Source organism: Leptinotarsa decemlineata, unplaced genomic scaffold (genome assembly GCF_025532065.1).
Source record: "Leptinotarsa decemlineata unplaced genomic scaffold, Ldec_3_MD MMD2_tig00026361_RagTag_RagTag, whole genome shotgun sequence".
Classification (NCBI taxonomy): domain Eukaryota; kingdom Metazoa; phylum Arthropoda; class Insecta; order Coleoptera; family Chrysomelidae; genus Leptinotarsa; species Leptinotarsa decemlineata.
Window position 1 is genome coordinate 6,205,433 of NW_027412704.1, and position 23,943 is coordinate 6,229,375.

General features: G+C 36.6%; 1 protein-coding gene across 1 annotated transcript; it reads right to left on the reverse strand.

The window, feature by feature from the left end:
* Positions 1-21,667: 21,667 nt before the first annotated feature.
* On the reverse strand, positions 21,668-23,290 carry LOC141486667 (tyrosine recombinase XerC-like). The gene is made up of 3 exons (XM_074185066.1): positions 22,795-23,290; positions 22,514-22,735; positions 21,668-22,455 (listed from the first exon to the last, which is right to left on the reverse strand). Exons 1-3 carry the CDS (start codon positions 22,963-22,965, stop codon positions 21,808-21,810), a joined length of 1,041 nt encoding a protein of 346 aa, XP_074041167.1. The 5' UTR covers positions 22,966-23,290; the 3' UTR covers positions 21,668-21,807.
* Positions 23,291-23,943: the final 653 nt, after the last annotated feature.

Below are 23,943 nucleotides of genomic sequence, written 5' to 3' on the forward strand. Positions count from 1 at the left end.
CTCAGAAATATTCGAGGGTATAACTGTGGCACCCCCGGAAACCGAAGGCACAAGGTCACCCATTTATTTAATATGTATGATTTCAAACTTAATGCCTCTGGAGAGGAGGATCTCGATCCTTGAGGGTTGTGGAAGAGTACACGCATGCTATCGGTATGGAATTCGGGATAGACAAATGTGCAATGGTTCATCTCAAAAGAGAACGATGCGGAGACTACGGAGATAATGTTCAGCTCGTAGATGGAAGTATCCTACACCATTTGGATGCCACAGAGACGTATACTTACCTCGTGGTGGAACAACGCCACTCACAAGAGGTGACAGCAGTGAAAAATTCTCTCTGCGGCAAGTATCAGAACAAACTTCGACAGATCTGATCATCAGAACTGTCGGGAAAGAACAAAGTTGCTGCAACGAATATGCTTGCCGTTCCAATTTTACTATACTCGTTTGGAGTAGTGAAGTGGACTCGGAAGGAGCTGTATCAACTCGACGTAAAGACCCGAAAAATGATGCATCTCTACAGGAGTTTGCATCCTCAATCGTCCGTTCCACGGTTGTATTTCTCCCGACAACAGGGAGGCCGTGGACTTTTGAGTTTGTAGTGTCTACATGACAGAATGGTACTGGATACAGCCCGTAAAGTCGTCAGGAGTTCAGATCCCCTTCCCTGCATGGTCCGTGACCATGAGAGAGCAGGAATTGGAGCATTTCTCTTTAGGGCAGCTGCCCGAGCAGCTGATGAACTCGGCATAGTTTTCGACACTGAACGAGGTGTCACCGAATTGGAACCCGTTCACCAAAAAGGTCATATAAAAGCCGCAGAGATCACCTCACTTTTGCGGAAATATAAGGATAAGCCAATGCATAGGGCGTTCTTCAATGACATTGAAGACCGTGGCTTATCAAAACACCTGACTTTTGCTTTCCTCAGGTCGAGTGGGCTGAAGTCGGAAACTGAGGGGTTCATCATGGCTTGCCAAGATGGTGTCTTCAACATCTTAATCTACCGCAGTCGCGTGATGGGTTTTTTGAAATGATCAATACGTATTTCCCTTCAGTGTAGGTTGAACATCAATCGTATAATCCTCTTTTGAGAAACCAAAACCCTGGATGCTCCCACTGCCCCACTCCTAAGAATAATATTACAAGAAATGTGGGAATAAACGATCAACTGCAATCTAGCAAAGTTACAACTATTCAATATCTTGCAAATGTTCAATTATCGGTCACAAATTCCATTTCCCAAAAAATCCTGAGTTTCTATCTTTGTGGGATCGTATTATCCGATGATTCCAAATTATTCCAAGAAAAAAACTACCAAATTGTAGCTTCTGAGAAAATTATTTCAGAATTCTATTCTCTGAAATAATCTCGACTTGAATTGAATTGTGCATCGATAATGCCGGATGTTGAGTGCTTCGTGAATAATATAACATTCTGCTCCAATGCATATTCAGATTTGAATCGTTCTGCCACTCTTTGATATCCCAGTTCTCCGCGAAACGAATTCCATCGCTATCTATTCTATAATTCAGGTTGATATCTTGGGGACTAGCTCTGCCACATTCTTGGCAACTAACACGATAACATTCGTCGGTTCACCGTAGAAGGTAGACCATTTGCTGAATATGAGCTACGGACTCAAACCGCATAATTTATCTACTTCCCATTTCACGTGCCAGGAGATTCGCATATTGCAAGCCAGATGTGAATGTGAAATTTGTTTCATTGTTTATCGGAATGAAAAACTGTTCTATTAATGAGAGTGTGAATGGATTCAGTTTGAACACATAACTTTTAGATATTTACATGCTCCGTCCAATTAGTTCAACTAATGGAGTGTTCTTCCGGAAGTCCACAAAAACCGCACAATTTTCTTTGAAAGTAGTTGACAATGTATCTAGTGAAATGTTAGAAGTTCAGATTTTCATTGTCGAAAATGGTATGCAAATATGTCAATTATAGGAAAGAATAAATGAATTAAATTTCAAAATTATTCAGTATATTGATAATAATATAATGTTGTATATCATTCTCTGAAAAAAATAACTTTGGCCGCAGCTGGTCAGCGTCAATCGATTGTGACTCGGCTAAGATCGCTCTCAACTCAACTTACGTTGCCTCGCTTCGAGGAACTTCCAGATACTTCCCTCTCGGCTTCCAGAGACTTCCATCATTATATATAAGTGTTTGTGTTGAATCAGGGAAAAAAAGTTGTCTATCTCAAAATTATTTCCAGTTTGACGAAAAATTCTATTCATGCTGTGAAGGACTAATAATGGGGAACCCTTTGAGTCCCTTGCTAGCGAAAATATTCATGGATAACATCGAGTATGAAATCCATAATAATCAGTTAACTAACAGTTTCTTGTACTGGTACAGATACAGAGATGATATCTTGGTCTATTTTACTGGTACAGATAGGCAATTGGGCAAATTCATTGAATATGCCAATTCCATTCACCCGTCAATAAAATTCACCACTGAGAGGAAGATAAATAATTCAATAAATAACATTGACTCAACCATTACGGAAAATAACAATAAACATGAATTTGCAATTTTCCACAAACCATCGTACACAGACATTATCATACATAATTTCTCCACACACCTTTACCAGAATAAAGTTGCTGCATTCAATAGTATGCTTCACATACTAGTGCATATTCCATTGTCTAAGGGTAATTTTCAGAGAGCTGAGTTTGCTCAGACAAATCTCGGTTAACAACGGTTATAAGGTAGATTTTATAGACTCCATTCTTTCCAAAAAACTATAAAAGCAAGCCATGGACCTGGTGTACCCAAATTCAAGATGTGATAACGTCAGTTAAAGGACATTGTCATATTCGGATGAACCAACCAATAATATTGACCGTTTGTTGAAGAAAAAATGCGTAAACGTAGCTTACAGAACGAATAATAGTTTGAGTGAATTTATTAAAAACAAAAAAGACCAAACTCCGGTGTCAGATAGATAAGGAGTATATGAGCTGACTTGTGGCTCTTGCCCAAAAACTGTATATTGGCCAAACAGGGAGAATATTTCACCAAAGTATTAAAGAACATAGAAGTAGTTTTGTGAATAGAAAGACCAATTCCACATTTGCAAACCACCTTTTAGCAGGACATGAGTTCAATAATAAATACGATGTGTTACAATTAGAAGAGAAGAGTTTGAAACCTAATCTTCTAGAATGTTTAGAAATCGATAGATTCAGGAACTCGGGTAATTTACTGAATGATCAATTAGAATTGAATAACCCCTCGTTACTAAATATTTTTTCAAATGTGGAAACTGGGATATAAGCATGGTTAATTTAATTCATTACAAACTTAGGTAAAACTCAGGTACTCGGAATTCAGGTACTTCCAAATGTAGAATAAGGTATATTCAGCATTGTATATGTAGAATTAGTTATTAAAGAATGCCCGAAAAAGTCATTGTATGGGAAACAAGTGTTGCGTTTTTGTAAAATCATTTAGTGAAAATCTAACAATAAAGTGTGGTTTTTGAATACATTCAGTCATTACACCCAATCATTATTTGGAACGAACTGAGAGTTTTCCTATTCCACACCTGTTTTCCAAAGTTTTCATTTTTATAGTTCGTGAAAGCTTTCGATACCGTCAGTCATACAAAACTCCTGAGAAAATTAGAGAAATGTGGAATACGCGAGAAAGCTTACGACATTTTTGGAAGCTATTTATGTGACCGAGAACAGAGGGTCAGTATCGATGGAATTATGAGTTATCCCAAAACTGTTACTCATGGTGTTCCGCAAGAAACGGTTCTAGGACCAATTCTGTTCACAATATATCTAAATGAGCTGCTACCAACAATAGGTGAAATTTTGAACATTGCTGACGATACGGCTGTCTTGAATACAGACTTCTCATGGAACCAACTAAATGCTTCTGCAAAAAAGATTTTATTGAAAAATGGTTTTGTCACAATTAACTCACTATTAATTTCGAAAGAACCAAATATTTACTTTTCACATTATATTGCAGTACATTACCCAATATGGGATACTCAAATATAGGAAATAATAATCAAATACCTGAAGGCGAGTCAATAAAATATCTAGGTATCTATGTAGATAGGCTATTTTGATGGCACCTACAGAAGAAAGAAATAATCAAAAAGTTGAGAGGTACACTTTCTAAGTTCAATCGCTTAAAAAACTTTCTTGACATTCAGCATTTGAAAACATTGTACTTTGCACATGTACTATGGTATAATAGGTTGGGGAGGAGTAAATGATTGTCATCCAAGGAATCTGAGTATCATACAGAAATGGATACTGAAAATTATATTTAATAGAAAAAAAAACTCATCCAACTAACGCCTTATTTAAAGAAGCAAGTATATGTGATATTCGACAACTTTTTGTATAGGCATACTGAGTAATGTTAAAAAAAAACATCAAAATAAAACCAATCATTCACTACTAGGAAAAAGGAAAACTGTAAATACACCACGATGTGACAAAACTATAGGACAAAGAAACGCAACATATCTTGGACCACGCTTATACCAAATATTACCAGGAGAAATAAAAAATATCAACAGTTCTTTTATGTTTAGAGGAGAAGTAAAGAAATTTATTCTGAATACCGAAAGAACTTATTTTTCTGACTTTATTGATCAAACTATTCCAAACAGCAAATGTAAAAGTAATTATACACTTAATTCACAACATAGTCTCATCACGACCAAGCTATGGATTTCTATGGCTTTTTTGATCATCTGGTTTATTCTCGATAGCACACCATGTACACCATTTGTATGATAAAATTAACATATTATTATTTTTTCTTTCACCGTAGTGTGTACTGGCCAGACCCTATCCCCCGAAGCCCCGATACATTCGAGAGGGTGCGCCAGCATTATCAACCAATGACCACTACCCACACCGTGGGGTAAGTGATCATTGGGTCCAAGAATCATGTGCCCTGAGCAAGCGCAGTGAGCCAATAATGAGAGCCTTCTGCATCTGGGTGGCTAAGATTCCTGCGTTAGTGCGGCAAGCCGGTATGATTTTTAGATTCGGGAGTAGAGAGGACATCATTCCACCAAGGACTCCAATAATCAGAAGAACCATCTTGACAGAGTGATCTGGATATGTTCTGTGGAGTTCGAAAAGAAAATCTCGATATTTTATCCGTTTTTCATTCTCTCTTCTGACGATATTCGTATCGCCAGGAGCTGAAAACTCCACGACAAATATCGTTTTGCTCTGGTGGTCGAGAAGGACAACATCAGGCTTATTAGCTTGTATGAGCCTGGGGTGGAAAACGAATAATTCCAATAAATTTGGCACCTCTCATTCCCCACAACGGATTCAATATCCCCCGGAGCGTAGGGCAACACCGGTGTCTCGTCAATACCGTAAGAGTGTCGTATATTGTAATATAGCACTCTTAGGGCTGCGTTATGTTGATGGATATAGGCCAAGACCGCATATTCTGGACATGGAGTTTATTGTATAAGTTTGAGAATGTCCATATAGGACGAAACTGCAGTAACGTTAGTTACAAATAAAAGTGGTTAAAAACATAGAACTTTCTATTTCTCTTTTCATTATGATCTCCTACCACGTAGTAACAGCTACATCTATCAATTTATTGATAGCAAATGCATTTAAGTCTCGGGCGCCTCGAGGCAGGCCCTGCACCTTGTGTCCGGAACCTCTGTACCCATCACGCGACTGCGGAAGACTAAGGTTTTGGAAACACCATCCTGGCAAGTCATGATGAAACCCTCAGTTTCCGACTTCAGCCCCCTCGACCTGAGAAAAGCGTACTTCAGGCGTCTTGATAAACCAAAATCTCCAATTTTATTGAAGAAGACCCCATGCATTGGCTTATCCTTGTGTTTCCGCTGAAGTAAGGTGATCTCTACGGCTTTTATTTGAGCTTTTTGCTGAACGGGTTCCAGCTCGGTGACAGAGATGGTCACCTCGTTCAGTGTCGAAAACTATACCGAGTTCATCAGCTGCTAGGGCAGCTGCCCTAAAAAGAAAAAGGCTCCAATTACTGCTTTCTCATGGTCACGGACCATGCAGAAAAGGAGATCTGAATTCCTGACGACTTTACAGGCTGTATCCAGTCCATTCTGTCATGTAGACACTCCAAACTCAAAAGTCCACGGCCTCATTGTTGTCGGGGGAAGTACAACCGTGGAACGGACGATTTGGGATGCAAACTCCTATAGAGATGCATAATTTTTCGGGTCTTTACGTCGAATTGATACAGCTCCTCCCGAGTCCACTTCACTACTCCAAACAAGTAGAGTAAGATTGGAACGGCAAGCATATTTGTTGCAGCAACTTTGTTCTTCCCCGATAGTTCCGATGACCAGATCTGTCGAAGTTTTTGCTGATACTTGCCGCGGAGAGAGTTTTTCACTGCTGTTACCACTTGTGAGTGGCGTTGTTTCACCCTGAGGTAAGTATACGTCTCTGTGGCATCCAGATGGTGTAAGATGCTTCCATCTACGAGCTGCACATCCTCTCCGTAGTCCCCGCATCACCCTCTTTTGAAATGGACCATCGCACATTTTTCTAACCTGAATTTCATACCGATAGCATGCGTGTACTCTTCCACTACCCTCAAGGACTGATGGAGATCCTTCTCTCCAGATGTATAAAGTTTGAGATCATCCATATAAAACAAATGGGTGACCTTGTGCCTCCGGTTTCCGGGGGTGCTACAGTTATACCCTCGAGTATTTCTGAGCGCAACGGATAATAGCAATAGTGAGATGCAGAAGAGAAGGGGACTGTGGAAATCACCCTGAAATACACGCCTTCTGAAAGTGACCCATCCTGTATTATTATTATTATCATTATTGAGTAAGTTTTTCAGGAGAGGCCCATGAAAATGACGTTTGTGCAATTAAACACCGTTCACTGCTTTCAACTGCGTTGCGCAGGCTTGGTCAGCGTTTTCAATAACCCAATAACCGATTATAGACCCTTATACGATCCTCAAGGCACTGCAATTGAATGAGCTTCCGCATCCCGAAATCCCACTCCAACGCTCCAAGATTGGTGAGAGACCTTTCATTGTAAATCCAGTTTTGATATCATGGTGACATCCCTGTGAGAGCACCCAATCCCCCACTTAATTGGACAAGTGAGACGTTATGCCCGAGAGATAGCGTCCGGCTATATTTCACGGGAGAAGAGATTACGCAGAAATTGCGAGATATCTGTATGAGCATCACGTTGTGTTAGGTTTTGCGAAGACTCGATTACTTACAATTACTCTCTAGAAAGAAAGAAATGCCAATTACTCTGCTGAATAAAGATTTATAGCTCTGATGAATGTGGACTGACGCCATTTACAATTCTCAGATCGAACGTTCCGAAGAATTTCATCAGAGATTTCTCGATTCGGATAAATCGTCATGAGGGTGGATTTGGATGGAATATGTGGGCTGGAATGTCTCAGAATTAGGTATTCGATCTTTTTCGAGCCATTAACGGAAGTACGTATATTGGAATTCACTTTGACGTTTTCAATTTGTGACTTTTTCCCAATATTTCATCAAAAACTGGGATTTATATTCGAGCATAAGTGTTTGAAGGACAATAATTGTAAATGAGTAGCAGATAAATTGAAACAGGAATTTCATTAGTTCAGACTTGAAATCCCAGAAAGAATCAACGAAATCAAATGAATAGCTGAGAATAATTATGATGTTGAGCGAAAAAACCCTAAAATGAAATTACAATAAAATACAATACAAGCAACAATTGAAAATCGAACAATTGATAAAAATTAAAAGATTTCAAACCACGTTTCTTCACGACGTTTTTCAGTCACGAAGCGAGATCAACTGATTCGTTTCAACGTGGAAAGCCTTAACACCGACGTTACGATCGAAAAAGCACTCCAAATCATACAGAGGAAGCTATCCAAAGACGGGGATCTGGAAGATATAACGAACTTACCTATAGAAGTAATTATGGAATCACTAGGATAATGTGAACGAAACTGTTATTTCCAACTGAAGAACGAATTTTTAACGCAAGATAAGAGACTACAACTGGGATTGCCACTTCCAGCAGTTATAGCCAACATATTTATGCACTGGTTTGGAACTCTGTCCATTGAGATACGTTGAAGACACCTTCATAATATGGAACCATGGGAATACAAAACTAGATACATTCCTGTAACACATCAACAGCGTTAGGCCCTTCATCACATTCACAATGGAGAGGGAAGTCCACAACGAAATTCCATACTTTGACGTGAAGGTGAAGAAGACCGATACAAAATTGGGAACATTTTTGAACCAAAAACCTTTTCACATGGGACAGTATCTGAACCACGAATCAAACCACCATCAATTGACTAAAAAAAAAATCATCAAGACATTATGATTGTCTAATATAATATAAATTGATCTGAAATCCCTGAAAAAAATTGAAAAAATTACCCGAATTTTATTAAACAAAAAATTGAAATAACAAAGAGATAACATACAAGCTACAACCAAAAAATTGAAATATTAGGAAAAGCTAAAAATTAAAAATATTAACAAAAAATCAAAAATAAAAATTGAAAGATTCCAAACCATGATGTAGTGCTTCTCGACCACCAGACCAAAACGATATTTGTCGTGGAGTTTTCAGCTCCTGGCGAGACGAATATCGTCAGAAAAGAGGAGGAAAACGGATAAAATATTGAGATTTTCTCTTCGAACTCCGTAGACTCTATCCAGATCACTCTGTCAAGATGATTGTTCTGATTATTGGAGTCCTTGGTGAAATGATGTCCTCTCTGCTCTCGAATCTTAAAATCATACCGGTTTGCCGCACTAAGGCAGAAATCTTAGCCGCACAGATGCAGAAGGCTGTCATTCTTGGCTCACTGCGCTTGCTCAGGGCACAAGATTCTCGGACCCAATGATCACTTACCCCACGGTGTGAGGAGTGGTCATCGGTTGATAATGCTGGCGCGCCCTCCCGAATGTATCGGGGCTTCGGGGGATAGGGCCTGACCAGCGCACATTACGGTGAAAAAAAAATAATAATAATTTATTTATTTCCACAGATTAGTTTGCACATCAGCATTGTGATAATGCAAATAAAAAAGCGAAAAACGTCAGTGAATTCAGGTAGACAAATAATATAAGAAAATGTATATACATATGAAATCACTAGAATAATTAAATATCTCTGGATGTGTATAGGACATTGGCAACCAGAGACTGTCTTTTCTTCGCAAAATATATTTTTGATTGATACGCCCTACATTGAATAAATCGAAGTGGGATTGATGTTAACAAAACGAAATACCAAAAATAAAGTCAGGTGCTGGTTATTACAAGTTCTAATATACTGATTCTAAATGCAAAACATTCATACAAGTTAACAATGTGGTAATCCATTCATCATACAAGTACATCAAAGCTGTGATGATCTGTCCAGTGAAAAACTGAGAGATAATTGTTTGGTTATTTTTTTGCACAGTCTCCATCAAATTGATTGAAATATATTGTTCTCCAATGGAAAATGACACGAGCTTGCTGTTCAACGGAATGGATATTGTGATATATTCTAGAAGTGGATGAAATGGAAACATTTTCATGTGCTCAAAGCTCGGTTGATGGACATTGATTGAAAGCATTCATTTGCCTCATTCGGTGAAATCATCTGATAGAACCATTGAAAATCATGGTAGAAAGTGAATTGGAATGTTTTTTAGTATGTTTAAATATTAAAATTTGTTCACAAAAAGGATTTTAAGTAATACCTTCTAATTGTTTTATGCGATCAATATCGATCTCTCTTGTAGAGGACCAAGTTGGGAGCTAGTCCTTGTCCAAATACAGGCAAATTTGCTAGAAACATGTGGATTCGTTTTCCGATGGCATTTCAGGTTAGCTTCCCAAATTTCTGCTACCGCAGTTGTCGGTTGATTGGCAAGTTGACTTGGGTGTCACACCAATAGGTGGTTCCACTTATGTTTCGCTTGCGTTTACGCAGCTATTTTTATCAAGTACTTTCTTGGTTTTTCTCATTTTGTCTTCAATCGAGGACCGCCTGCCCGATACTGACGATGCCCAATAGGCTGAAACAGCTGTCTACCGGTGGCTCTTAAATTGAAATCAATATGGGCATGATCAAAAAGTTCTATCTATTTATTTTTTGATTTTCATGGAATTATTTTCCAGCAGCTTGACTGCATTAACCTTTCTAGGTTCCATATATATATATATATATATATATATATATATATATATATATATATATATATATATATATATATATATATAATTCAAATCCAAAGGATAAAAACATTATCTTTTGTAATTTTATACCTACACACCAAGTTTCAAACCCATAATGAGTATTTTATATTTTCACCATTTTTCCGCATTCCTGCTTTTTCTACTTATCAAAATTTAAGCACACCTGTACTAAATCATTTATTTTAACTAAACTCATCACCGAATTTCTTTTTTTGTAATATAATAATATTTTAAGAGCCTCTTTGATGTTAAAAACAAATTTTGAAAAATAAAAGTTGTCAAACTTGAAACTGTGAAAAAATATGAAACTACATAATGTGTTTTAGAAAACGTCACTGTCACTGAATAAATTAATGCCCGTTAGTTCAATGTAATGTATGAAAATTAAAATAATATGTTATCTTTACAAGAAAAAATTGAAATTGTGCTAATTTGTGGTGAAAAAACATTGCATCGACAAGTGGCTGATATTTTTAACGCAAGACATCCTGGTAGACATGTACAGCAATCCACTGTAAGTAGGATTTTAAAAAAATTTAAACTGACTGGTTAAGTTGAAAATACTTTTAAAAAACGTCATAATCCATCACGCAATAATGATGAGGTTCAGTTGGCTGTCTGCCTGGATGTTATCGAACAGGGAAAATCAAGTATCACCAATATTGTAGATAGAACTGGCGTTAAAAGAGAAAGCGTAAGAGCAATTTTACATAAAAATAAATTCAAACCCTACAAACCCAAATTTATAAATACCTTAAAGGAAAGAGATTTCGATGTTCGACTAGATTTCTCTTTCTGGTACCAAGGAGAAGTAGAATTAAACAGAAAATTTCCTTAGAAAATCCTATGGACCGACGAAGCTACCTTCACATCGAACGGCGTAGTCAATTCCCAGAATTGTAGGTGGTGGGCTCAGGAAAATCCTCATTTTGTGATAGAATGTCGGGACCAATATTCATTTAAAACAAATGTGTGGTGCGGTGTTTTAAATAATCAGGTAATGGGACCACTCTTTTTTAGACACAATTTAACTTCTCAGGATTATTTGCAATTTCTAAATACTGAGATCAGTGATATAGTGGACAATAAGCCGGTTGAAATAAGACACAGTCTGTGGTATCAATGTGACGGGGCTCCTATTCATAGTTCAAGACAAGTCAAAGAGAAACTATTAGAAATGTTTAGGGGCAAAGTTATTGGGCGAAATATGGAGCAAATATGGCCGCCTAGGTCGCCAGATTTAACCCCACTAGATTTTTTCTTGTGGGGTTACTTAAAACAAATCGTTTATAAACAAAGACCTTTTCGTGACGTGAATCACCTAGAAACTGTTATTAGAAACTCTATTTTAAACATAAACCCTGTGAGTATCAGCAACTCAATAAAAGATGTATCAAGAAGGACAATTATCTGCATAGAACGCGATGGAAGACATACAGAAATGTAGTGTATTTGATGTCGTGAGTCTTTTTTTCGTGTTTTTTTGCTATTAGGTATAGGTACATGTTCATTTTCAGTTCCTTTTAATTAAGATGAAATTCCACTGTATTTTTTGTTAAAAAAAACAATAAACACTCTAAGATATTGTTTCCTAATGTTCCGTTTTGTTCTAATTCATATTGTGAGGCCATTTGCTCATTAAAAAACTCAAGTACTGTATAGTTTGGAAAGCCCCGTTGAAACTAGATGAACTTTGCATCAAGTTTGACAACTTTTATTTTTCAAAATTTGTTTTTAACATCAAAGAGGCTCTTAAAATATTATTATATTACAAAAAAAGAAATTCGGTGACGAGTTTAGTTAAAATAAATGATTTAGTACAGGTGTGCTTAAATTTTGATAAGTAGAAAGAGCAGGAATGCGGAAAAATAATGAAAATATAAAATACTTATTATGGGTTTGAAACTTGGTGTGTGGGTATAAAATTACAAAAGAAAATGTTTTTATCCTTTGATATTTTTGGATATTTTGAAGAATAATGTCATTTTTCGATGTTTCTTTTTTTAAATGTCAATTTTGACAGGTTAAGGAAATCACGTGACCTATTTTGTAGACGCCATTTGACATCATTTCTTAAGCAAAATCTACTGTCAAAATCAAATTTCACATAAAACGATAAATAAAAAAGTTTCCCATTTGATGCGGACTTTATCGGTGACACTGTATATATATAATGCAGCTTGACTGCATTAACCTTTCTAGATTTCATTTTCATTTTTATTTTCAGAATCATTGCCTGTGCGCTGTTCTCGAAAACAAATTATTCTATTTTATATCAGTTCATATTGATCTTTTGTGGCGAGCTTTCCATAATATTTGGTTTCGATTCAATTCAGATGTTTAAAAAATAAAATTGTCATATAAATTTGAAGAATCACGTCAAACATTTGTTGAAACGATAAGATGAAAAAATTGTTCAGTTGATTCGGCAGAAATTTTGAAAATCAAAGACAGTTGACTGGATGAAGGAACTTCGTCGTTAGAAAAACTAGGTAAACGTAAAAATGGAAGTCCTCGCGAATGAAGTCGCGGATAATAGTCAGTGAATAATACAGTCTATACCCAATATAGTTTTTCCAATATTCGACCCTTAAAATAATCGGGTATTCCTTCCATTCTTTGAGTTTGTTCAAAAATTTATTACCTTTCATATGATGCTTCCTTAAGAATTTTCCTCTCTCGGACTCGAACTGATTCCAATATTTCTTGGTTGGACTGATTGATCTTTATTCTTGAATTTGATCTTAATAGCTGCAAGTCTGAAATTTCGTCGTTAATATATTCTAGTATTTTTCATGATTCAGAAGAGAAATCATTGAATTCATTGAAAAAGTATTCCTTGACCTCTGCTCTCATGACCTTAAAATTTTGTTTTTTGTAGGATGTTCAGTTTCGAATCGAAATGACTTGTGATTTCACATTTTTCTCTCTGATTCCCACTGAATAAAAGAGTTGATTTTTGCGAAATGATCAATTTGGCTCCACATCAAAATGGGTTCCGCTTTTTTTGATAAAATTTTCAAAAATCTGACCTCGAAATGATTTTCAAAACACTTCTTTTTTTTTCCTCAATTCCTTCTCGAATTCCAGATTTCGTAGGATGTTGACTTTTGAAGTCGAAATGATTTGTGATTATACCTCATTTTTTCTGATTCTCAGAGAATAAAAGGTAGAACTGTAACCTCTGGTTCCAGTATCATTGAGATATTACCCGCCATTTCCAGTTTTCATCTGAAAATTAATAAAAAACAGTACTTTTTGCAAACACCAGCACTGCAGTACTCTTTCAGCGCGCAGGTACGCTATCAATTATAAAGATTCTCTTGAAGTTATGGCTAGTTTTCCAAAACCTCAATTCAGCCAACATTGCACAGGGAATATCACAACTCTCATTATCCAAAGTAGCTTCCGAATTCAAACTATTTCCCCAATTATTAATTTTGAACAATGCTGCAAGAACTGAACTGGCTCTTATGCAGGATTAAATTGGATGAATCAGGGTTGATTTCACTGAGTCGGCTGAATTATATCTCGAGAGAAAATGAAAAGCAGAGGTGGATGGAAGAGTCTCCTCTAATTGTGTTATCCTTGAAAACTCCAGTGGATATTCGCGTAATTCTCTTGAACACGAACGACAGTGGTTTGAATGGGATGAAAATTTCAGGGACGGAAAATATTTGAATAACACATTTCGAGTTATTGCAGCTTGAAAGAGAAGCCACGAAAGAAGCATCGAAAATAAATTTGTTGGTGTTTTTGTTCCAGTTATCTAAGCTGGAAAAAAATGGATTGGGTCATTTGGAATACTATTTTTTCACGATGACTTATAATTTGGGCCCACTATTATTCTTTCTGTTTGTTAATGTCATTTTTGATAGTTTCAACTCTAAAAAACTATTTGTTTAAAGATGATTGACAATGTTTCATGATGAATTTCATCAGTTCGGACTTCCATTGTCTACTATATAAACTGATTTGAAATCCCAGAAACAACTAAAAAAAAAATAATTAAAAATGAATAGCTGAAAATAACAATTATATCAAGCAAAATAAACCTGAAATGAAATAATATTGAAATAAACTACAAGTAAAAATATAACTATTGAATAAATAAAAACAAAATAAAAATGAAGGAATGAAGAAAGAAAATAAAAAGTGTATAGAGATTCCAAGTCACGTTAGTTCACGACGTTTCGATTGTTAGTATCTACAATCGTCTTCAGGTGATGACTGGACTGATTCCTCCGAGAGATGACTATTTATAGGTCATTCAAATACTTTCACTTATCCCTGCTTTCCATTTTCCGCTTCACTGGTTCCGTGGGAGATGACCGTTATGGCGGAAGTTGGCCATTTTTCGCTTGATGATTGATTGCGTATTTCTACGCTGGCCTGGCTAAATACGTTGTTGAACAACATGTATGCGGCTTCCTTGAATTTTCTCATAAACCAATGTTCCTCTCTGTGCAAGATCTCAGCTTGGGACCACTCGATGTTATGTTGATGGGTCCAAACATGGTCTGCTATTCCTGATTTACTTGTTTCCCCTCGCTGTGTGTGCTTCTTGTGCTCGGCAATGCGAACATTCAATGGCTTCTTAGTTTCATCAATATAGGATTTACCGCACTCACAGGGTATCCGGTAAATGCAATTCTTGGAATCGCAGTCCGCGTTTGGTGGCCTGGTTTTCGTGAGGCTGCTACGGATAGTGTTACCGGATCTGAAACAGGTTCTGATGTTGTACATGAAACCAATTCTTCTTAACCTCTCCGATAATCCTCTGATGTAGGGAAAAGCAAGCACTGGTTGTGACGGCTGCTCTTCCTTGCGAGGCTCCTGCTATCTTATAGCCAAAGTCTTTTCTACCATCGCTTTGGAGTAGCCATTTCGTTGAAGATCATTTTTGATGATGTCTAGTTCCTTCTCGAGACCTTCCTTCGTATTACAGAGCCCAAAAGCACGGACTAATAGTCTTGATGATTTCTCTTTTAGTCGATTGATGGTGGTTGGATTCGTGGTTAAGATACTGTCCCGTATGAGTGGGTTTTCGATATACAGATGCTTCCCACTTAGTGTCGGTCCTCTTCACCAAAACGTCTAAGAATGGCAATTCGTTGTGGATTTCCTTCTCCTTTATGAAAGTGATGGAAAATCTCACGCTGTTGATGTGTTTCAGGAAGGCGTCTAGTTCAGTATTCCTATGGTTCCATATTAAGAAGGTGTCGTCAACATATCTCAACCAGACTCGAGGTTTCTTGTGGGCTTCTTCAATGGCCAGAGTTTCAAACCACTCCATATATATGTTGGCTATGACTGGTGAAAGTGGCGATCCCATTGGCAGTCCCTCATCTTGTGTATAGAATTCGTCCTTTAGCTGAAAATAACAGTTTCTTACACAGCATCCTAGTAATTCCATGATTACTTCTATAGGTAGATTCGTTCTCTCTTTCAGGTTCCCGTCTTCGGATAGCTTTCTCTGTATGATAAAAATAAACAACTTTTTTTTCAAATGTTCAACGAAGAATGATTCGTTTTCTAAATTCAGATTGTTGAAATTTTTTTGAACATGGTAGGTATTTTTGCAATTTTAGTTATATTCATCAAACATATTATAGGAAAAAGTTCTTTATTTCGACGAGATCCACCACATACTTAGTTTTTGTTATGTTCTCAGCAACTTCACTTAGCGCCGTAGGAGCTGAGTAATATGCATCGATATAGAAAATTGTAAATATCTCGAAAACGATCACCTCCTGCGTTGTTGATGAGGTGTACCTTTATCACTTGGAAAAGGTGTGGGAATTAGTTTTTTTCATGAAAGGTACCAATTTGAAATAAATAATGACAGCGTATGCAGCACCCTCTAGATATTACATGAAAATTAATAGGAAATTATGATTTCCCACGTACAAAAAAACCTCGGGTGCCGAATTTTGTGCAAATAACTAACTTTTTGCAAGAGTTATTTTTAAAAAGCGAACAAAAACATTCAATTTCAACACCCCGTATCTCCGAAACGAAGCATTTTTGGGCAAAAGTTAACGTAAACTTTTTTTCTTAAAATTGTTCTTATCTCATGAGAGAGCATAGCTATGATTTACTCTTAGAAGAGTTCAACTATACATCACTTAAAAAACGCCGCCAAATTACCGACTTGATTTTTATGTACAAAATCATGCATAATCAAATCGATTCTCCTACTTTACTTTCATAATTGAATTTTAACGATCCTCGTATAACTTCCAGGTCACACTTAACTTTTTACATCGATGTACCTAACTCACAACACCATTTTGACTATCCTTTCACATTTATGTGTAGAAGCTACAATTGTCTACAATATATCGATATATTCTTCTTACCCTTATCCCAGTTCGGAAAAGCAATATATGATGTTACAATGTTACATGGTATGTAATACTGATATAGATTTCGTTTTGAATGTTAATTTTTGTTTTCCAGGACTGAAATAAGCTTTTCATTTTGTATTATGTACTCCTGTAATAGGGTCTCACGACGTGTTGGATGTATTTTCTCGATGAATAAATAAATAAAAAGTATGATCCGTGTAGTCTGCTTCATATGAGATTTTCATTGATATTAAAGTTTGACATTCATTCATTAGTTTTTCTTTGTAAGATGTAATTTCATTCATATTCGTCTGAATAATTTGAAACACGAGTGTCATGAAAATCTAAACGTAATACTGTGTTGGATGCTCGTTTGGACTTAGTTTATGGAGGTACTGACTCCTTTGCAAGGAAGGGTCCTGTGAAGCGACGATGAGCTGTTTCTGTCCCTTCGTTGTATCATCAGTAGCGACGAAAGTCTCTGTTAGGCAGTTCTACTTTGTTCTCCCAGAGTAAAGCGTCTAGAAAGTAGCCTTGTAGTTATTCTGAGGTAGACTTTGTTACTTTAAAAGAGTTTTGTTTTCTCAAATCACCTCTTTACCAAGATTTCTCTGTATATTTCCAGGTATCAGAATTCAATATTTGTGTTTACCGTTATTGATTTATCAGCCAGTATAGCTATTTTCAATGAACGGAATGATACGTATTTTTTCAGTCTGGAGTGAATAATCTGAAATGAAACATATTTATGATGTTCATTGTTTTACCAAATATTTCGATCATGAACGATGAAAATCTGATATCTCATAATTAACGTCATCAATACTATAATTAGGACTATTTTACTATGAACGTAGGTTAGGTTGAGTTAGGTCCAAAGTGAGTGGATCTATCCGACTCTCCACCGCAACCCGCAAGGGTTAATTGTGGCTCATACCTATTCACACTCGACCAAATAAACCCAGCTTCTTAACGAAGCCAATTAGTTTGTATGGTGAGTGGTCTTTCAGGTTAGATGGTAAGAGTGCGGTTCTGCCGAACTCTAAAAACCTTATTTGGTCCCCAGCGGGGCAGGTACAAAGTATGTGCTCTGCTGTTTCATCATTTTTCCGAACAGAGGCGAGATAAACTGTCTTGCGACAGCTCGAGTCTCTGCATATGATGATTCAAATGATAGTGACATGTGAAAAGGCCTGTTAGACATCGTACTTCATTCCTACTGTAGTCCAACAACTGTTTGGTATCAAGCTTCGAAGGGTGAATAATCGCCTTGGAGTGAGCCAATCCTGAAAGATTCTGCCAGAAGTACATAAATCGTCTTGCCATCGTGGTGTTCAGTCTTTATTTGGCAAAGCCTAAAGCGATACCAATGATAGATTCTGGTCCGATGAAACTGCTTGCAGCACCCTCCTTTGCTAGGGAGTCAGCAACTGCATTGCCTTCCAGGCCAGTATGGCTGGGAATCCAGACCAAAGAATATGTTACGTCTTCCTATCGAGAACAGTCGTTTTTGGCAATTTGTTAGCAGTTTAGACGTTGCTTGGTAGAAGCCAAGAGCTTTCAACGCCGTTTGACTGTCCGAGAATATTTTTATTGACTTGTGTATGAGGTTAGATTCTTTCAATATCTCCGCATACTATTTAATAGCCTGAATTTCCGTTTGAAATACAGTCGCATAGGTTTCTTGGAAGGTTGATATCTCTGCCCTACTGGGTCTGCGATACTATGAACGTAATGGTTTAGAACTATCGCGATCTATTTGGCGACGTCCTACGAAAACCATATATATAGATATATATATATATATATATATATATGTATATATATATATATATATATATATATATATATATATATATATATATATATATATATATATATATATATATATATATATATACCATAGATATTTTGCAAAAATAAATGAAGCGTATATAGAAGTATTTTATAAAAACTCTGATTACTATATCAATTTTTCAGTGCTGTTTCGATGTTTCATCCAAATAAATTCACCAGCAAGTGGAACTCGATAGCATAAAAAATGTTTTTCTTTGAGAAACATTATTTCATTTCATACCATTCAGAAAGTATTCCTTCAACAACTCTTCACATTTCTTACCTTTTGGAGATATTTTCAAGTAGTTTTTCAAACCAGCAAATGCGGGATTGTGGAAAACCGGTTAACGAAACCAAAAGCGATTTATTATATTATACACTGCCACATCTGAACACATTTTTATATGTGAAATAGATCGAGTTTGCATTTCCATATTCGGTAGACTTCCCAATAAGAACTCCAGAACCGAAACGTCAAAGCAATTTTCCAGTTTGCATTTCATAAAACGTAAACGATTTTGTTGAAGTGGGTTTACATGTCGTTCATCTGCGATTATTCGAATTTTGTCCACTGAAATCCAATTTCCACACCTATAAACTCGAATATGATGATGAGGATCTAGATGTTATCACTTCGAAAACAACTCGTGTTCAAAGTGAATATCATCATTGATTTAATTCGCGACATGTTATGCAATCGGGCATTTCTGCTCGGTTATCACTTGAGTGGATCAAGTATCGTGTTGTGTATTCATGGAGAGCTGAAAATTATCATATTTCGAGGGTGCTCCGTAATCCAAAGATGTAATTCAAGACACCGGGAAAAATTTCATGAAGGGACAGTTGGTTTCCTCTTGACTGATGTTCAACACAACACAACAGCATGCTTGGCAAAAACACTTGGTACACAGATAGATATAAAACCAAACATGAGCTGGACAATCAGGCTTTGCAGGCACTAAAATGTTGATTAGTGTGTCAGACACGGATCATCCGAAACCTGAAGGTCTGCTTCAACACAGCAGGAATTGGCTCGGAATCATCACCGAACTACTCACTGACCATCGTCTATTTTGATGGCATTTGAACAAAATGTGGCCCATTGTTGGAGATCTGAACTTCGAAGTGATAGAGAGAACTCTGTTCAATGCGAACTTAATGCAGTTGAATTGCAAACATTGTAGAAAAAATAATGGCAGTAAGAATGATAAATTATTTAAAGTACACAAATCTCTTGACAGATAGACAGTTTGGATTCAGGAAAGGAAGTGGCACGTCGAAAGCAGTTCTCGAATTAGTCGACTTCATAACTGAAGGTTTCGAAAACAAAGAATCGACACTTGGCATATTCCTTGATCTGAGCAAGGCATTCGACTGCGTCTCTACTGACATTTTATTAGAAAAACTGAGATACTATGAATTCGTAGGCATGGCACACAGTAGGTTACAAACGATATTGAATGGTGTTTCACAAGGTAGTGTGCTTGTGCCACTACTTTTCTTGATTTATATTAATGACCTGCCAAATTCAATGACAATATTTACAATGCTACTCGCCGATGACACTTCCTTCGCCCTTCAGAAAAAAATATTGAAGAGTCATCAGAATTGGAGAAGCGAGTTATTCAAGAAGCTACGGACTGGTTTAATGCAAATAGCTTATGTGTGAATGAAAGCAAGACACAAACAGTTATGTTCTCGCTGTCTCATAATGTCTCAAATAATGTGAAATGTCTTGATTCAACCATTGATTCAAAGTTAACTTGGAAACCCCATATTGACAAACTAGCAAGAAATCTATCATGCAAGGTCTATGCAATCAGGCAGATAAAAAATAAAGTCGGTAATGAAGCTGCTCATACCACTTATCATGCAATGTTTCATAGTTCCTTAATTTATGGATTGATAAACTGGGGCACATCTGTTCATATCTCGAGAATATTTAAAATATAAAAAAGAGCAATCAGAGCTTCAGCTGGAATAGGTCAAATGGGAGCTGTAAGAATTGGTTTATTAAGTTCAATATATTAACTCTACCATCATGTATAATATACTGCAATTTAATACACATTGAAGAAAATTCACAAAAGTTTACTACAAACGGTAACAACCATTCGTTTGATACTAGGAACAAGGATAATATTAGAGCACCAAACCAAGTACTAGAAATAACAAGGAGATGTAACTCATACATATCATTGTACAACTCACTGCCCCAATCAATGAAAATTGTAACCCTCGGTAATTTCAAACGGAAACTGAAAAAACATCTCTCAGAGAATGCTTACTTATGATGCGTCTGACTTCAGCTTTAGAGAGTAACTATCGTCAATGTAGGTACTGTCTCTATATATCTTTATTTTTAGATTTTTATTTTTACATTTATATATTTATTTACTTTATTTTGTGCTTGTTTTATATACAATTTATATGTACTACCTACTCCTTTTCGGTAATTTTGATTGTAATTTACATTTATTTTATGCATTATTGACTTGTCATAGCACTAAGGTGTAATAACTTGACCAATAAAATATCTAATCTAAAGAGAGAAATTCATGGACAAGCCAAACAATGTTTTGGAGGATATAACTAACATAAAGCGAATGACCTGTTCAAACTGATTCAGGTAACAGAATTGTGGGAGACGAGTTATGTAAAGAGAGAAAAAGAGCTTTATCCCTATACATAGGGTGACTGACCCTTAGGGGGGTTGCTGGGATAAAGCGGTGAAAGTATGTGGCCCTATGTTGGAGATCTGGACTGCGAAGTGATAGAGAAAACTCATGTTCAATGCGAACTTAAGGTAATTGATCATAGGATGCCATCAATTTATGGACAAGCCAAACAATGTTTTGGAGGATATAACTCACATCAAGTAAAGACCTGTTCGAACTCATTCAGGTAACAGGATTATGGGAGGCGAGTTATGAAAAGAGAGAAAAAGAGCTTTCTTCCTATACATAGGGTGACTGACCATTAGGGAGGTAGCTGGGATAGAGCGGTGAGAGTATGTGGCCCTATGTTAGAGATCTGGACTGCGAAGTGATAAAGAGTACTCATTTTCATCGCAAACTCAAGGCAATTGATCATAGGATGAAGAAGAGGTAATCTTCGAAATTGAATCCTATTTGTAGGAAAAAAAAATCGTATTTTAAAAATGGTATCGAAAAATTGTATGACCGCTAAACTCATTTTATTTCTGACCGGGATATTATAAGCTTATATCGTCATAGTTACGCTATCAATAAAGAGGGTCATAACTCCCTTGGGACATTATAGATTTTATAATTCCCTCTACCTTTCACAAGTAAAAATAAATAGAAATGAAAACTGAACCATATTTTATTTATTCACGTCATTACAAATAATAAATGTACAATTTTGAAATGTTCCCTGAAAATTACTTCCGCCACTGGAAACAATTTCTTCTTTTGTATGGCTGGAGCTTCTGTTCACTACAGTCGAGGTACCTGCCTCTTCTGATGACAAAGTAGACAACATACGCGCCGTTTTATTTCTCAATTCGATGCTATCCTCCAAATACCCCTCCGCCACCGTGGAACTTTTCCAACCTAAGTGTCTTTTTAAGTTAGTCATAGTTGCTCCTGCATTGGCTAGAGCAGTAGCAGAAGTGCGACGAAGGCAATGTCCCGTATAGGAAGATGAGTTTGGCAATCCTAAATACATTGCGATTTTGCTGGGGATTTTCCCAAACATGTTTTTTCCAATTGGCTGAGATGTACATTTATTTTGTCGGAAGCTCAAAAAAAATCGTTCAATACCTTTAGGACGCAAAGACATATAAAGTCTTAATAAAGGCAAAGAGGAGAACTCTTTTTCATCCACAACTGTAAATTTCTTAGATACACCAGTTTTACTTTCCGGTACGTTCACTACCATAACGGAATCCCGGTCCTCTATATCCGATATCTTCATATTCAAAAGTTCCTGACTTCTGCATCCTCCAAAATAACCCATAATCAAAACAACCTATAACAAAAAAAAAGGAAATAAATAAACACAAAAAGGAAAATAAGAAAAAAATTACCCTATGCAATAAATGAATATCATTAGGAGCGTCCTTTAGGAATCTGATAACATCTTTAGGAGATAAAACAGCAGACTTTTTCGGCTTATAACTCTTACTCTTCCGTTTCAAAAAAGCCTGTAGTTCATTGAACTTGGTGATATCTCGTTTCTCATGTATAGTCACCATCGATTTTAGCATTGACCATTTAGTCCATAAAGAATTCGGACTATACGTTTCTGACTGAAACGAATAAACACAATTACTACCAAATCTACCGAAAAACATAGAAAATTCCTTACCAGTTCTTGAAAATATGCCAGAAATACAGTTTCAGTGACATCTTTTGGCATAACATTTTTCCGTGTCAGCCAGTCCAGATATATCTTGTATTCTTTTTGGTATACGGCTTCACTTTTCGATGGAATTAATGATTCTCTTGCTTGTTCAGCTTTCTTCAAAATATCCTCCATTATATTTGGGGTAGAAAACACGTTTTCACCGCAAACACAGCTTGATAACAAAGTACTGTTTATAAACAAGTAACATAGCAACAACCTAGCAACAAGAAAACTCTACTATAATCAACGGTACCTGATTCAAATATACCGGGAAGGTAATGAATTGGTACATTTTTCCGTTTCAAAAATGAACAAAATTTTATTGAAATCGGTCAGAAATAAAATTATCTATGTACCACGGGAATTAATGAGCCTTAATAACCTCAGGCAATTGCTGTCCCTCGGGCCAGAGGCCCTCGGGACGCAAACTTTGCCATCGGTAATTAAGGCCCTCCTAATTCCCTTGATACATAAATAAATACATAAATTGCCTTCGGTGGTAACTATATTGAACAATAAAATCAAATTTTATTGAAAAACTCTATGTTAGCCAACCAATTCCTCAGCCCAACTATAATACAAATTCCACGTTGTTATTGGAAATTTCATTACTTCCCATGATGATCTCCTACAACGTAGTAATGGCTACATCCATCAATTTATTTGAAAATGTCTTCTCATGCCTTGCCAAGTTTTGTAGAGCAATAACTCGTTCTGGCTCAAATTATTACAGCGGATGGCTAGAAATCATTCAAAGGTTCTCACAACCTGTTCGGTGCAACCATTGGTGTTACTTTATGACATCTCATTACTAGCAATCTATCGAACCGGCATAGGCAAATCGCCACAATTATCCGGTTATCCGGGATAATTCGAACCGAAATGTCCACGCTTTAGAATCCCTTGACCATATGCGTGGTTCACCGGCGTGGTTACAGGTAATGCGACATATTGAACCGAAAACAGATTACTATTATAACCCAACGTGAAACCCAACTGGAGCTCGAGAGCCCTTTAGCTCTCATGATATACATTTCTTGCAAGCCCTTGGGAAAACGAAGCGGAACGTGAAATATATACTAGAATGGACAAGTGTCAGCTATACAAATG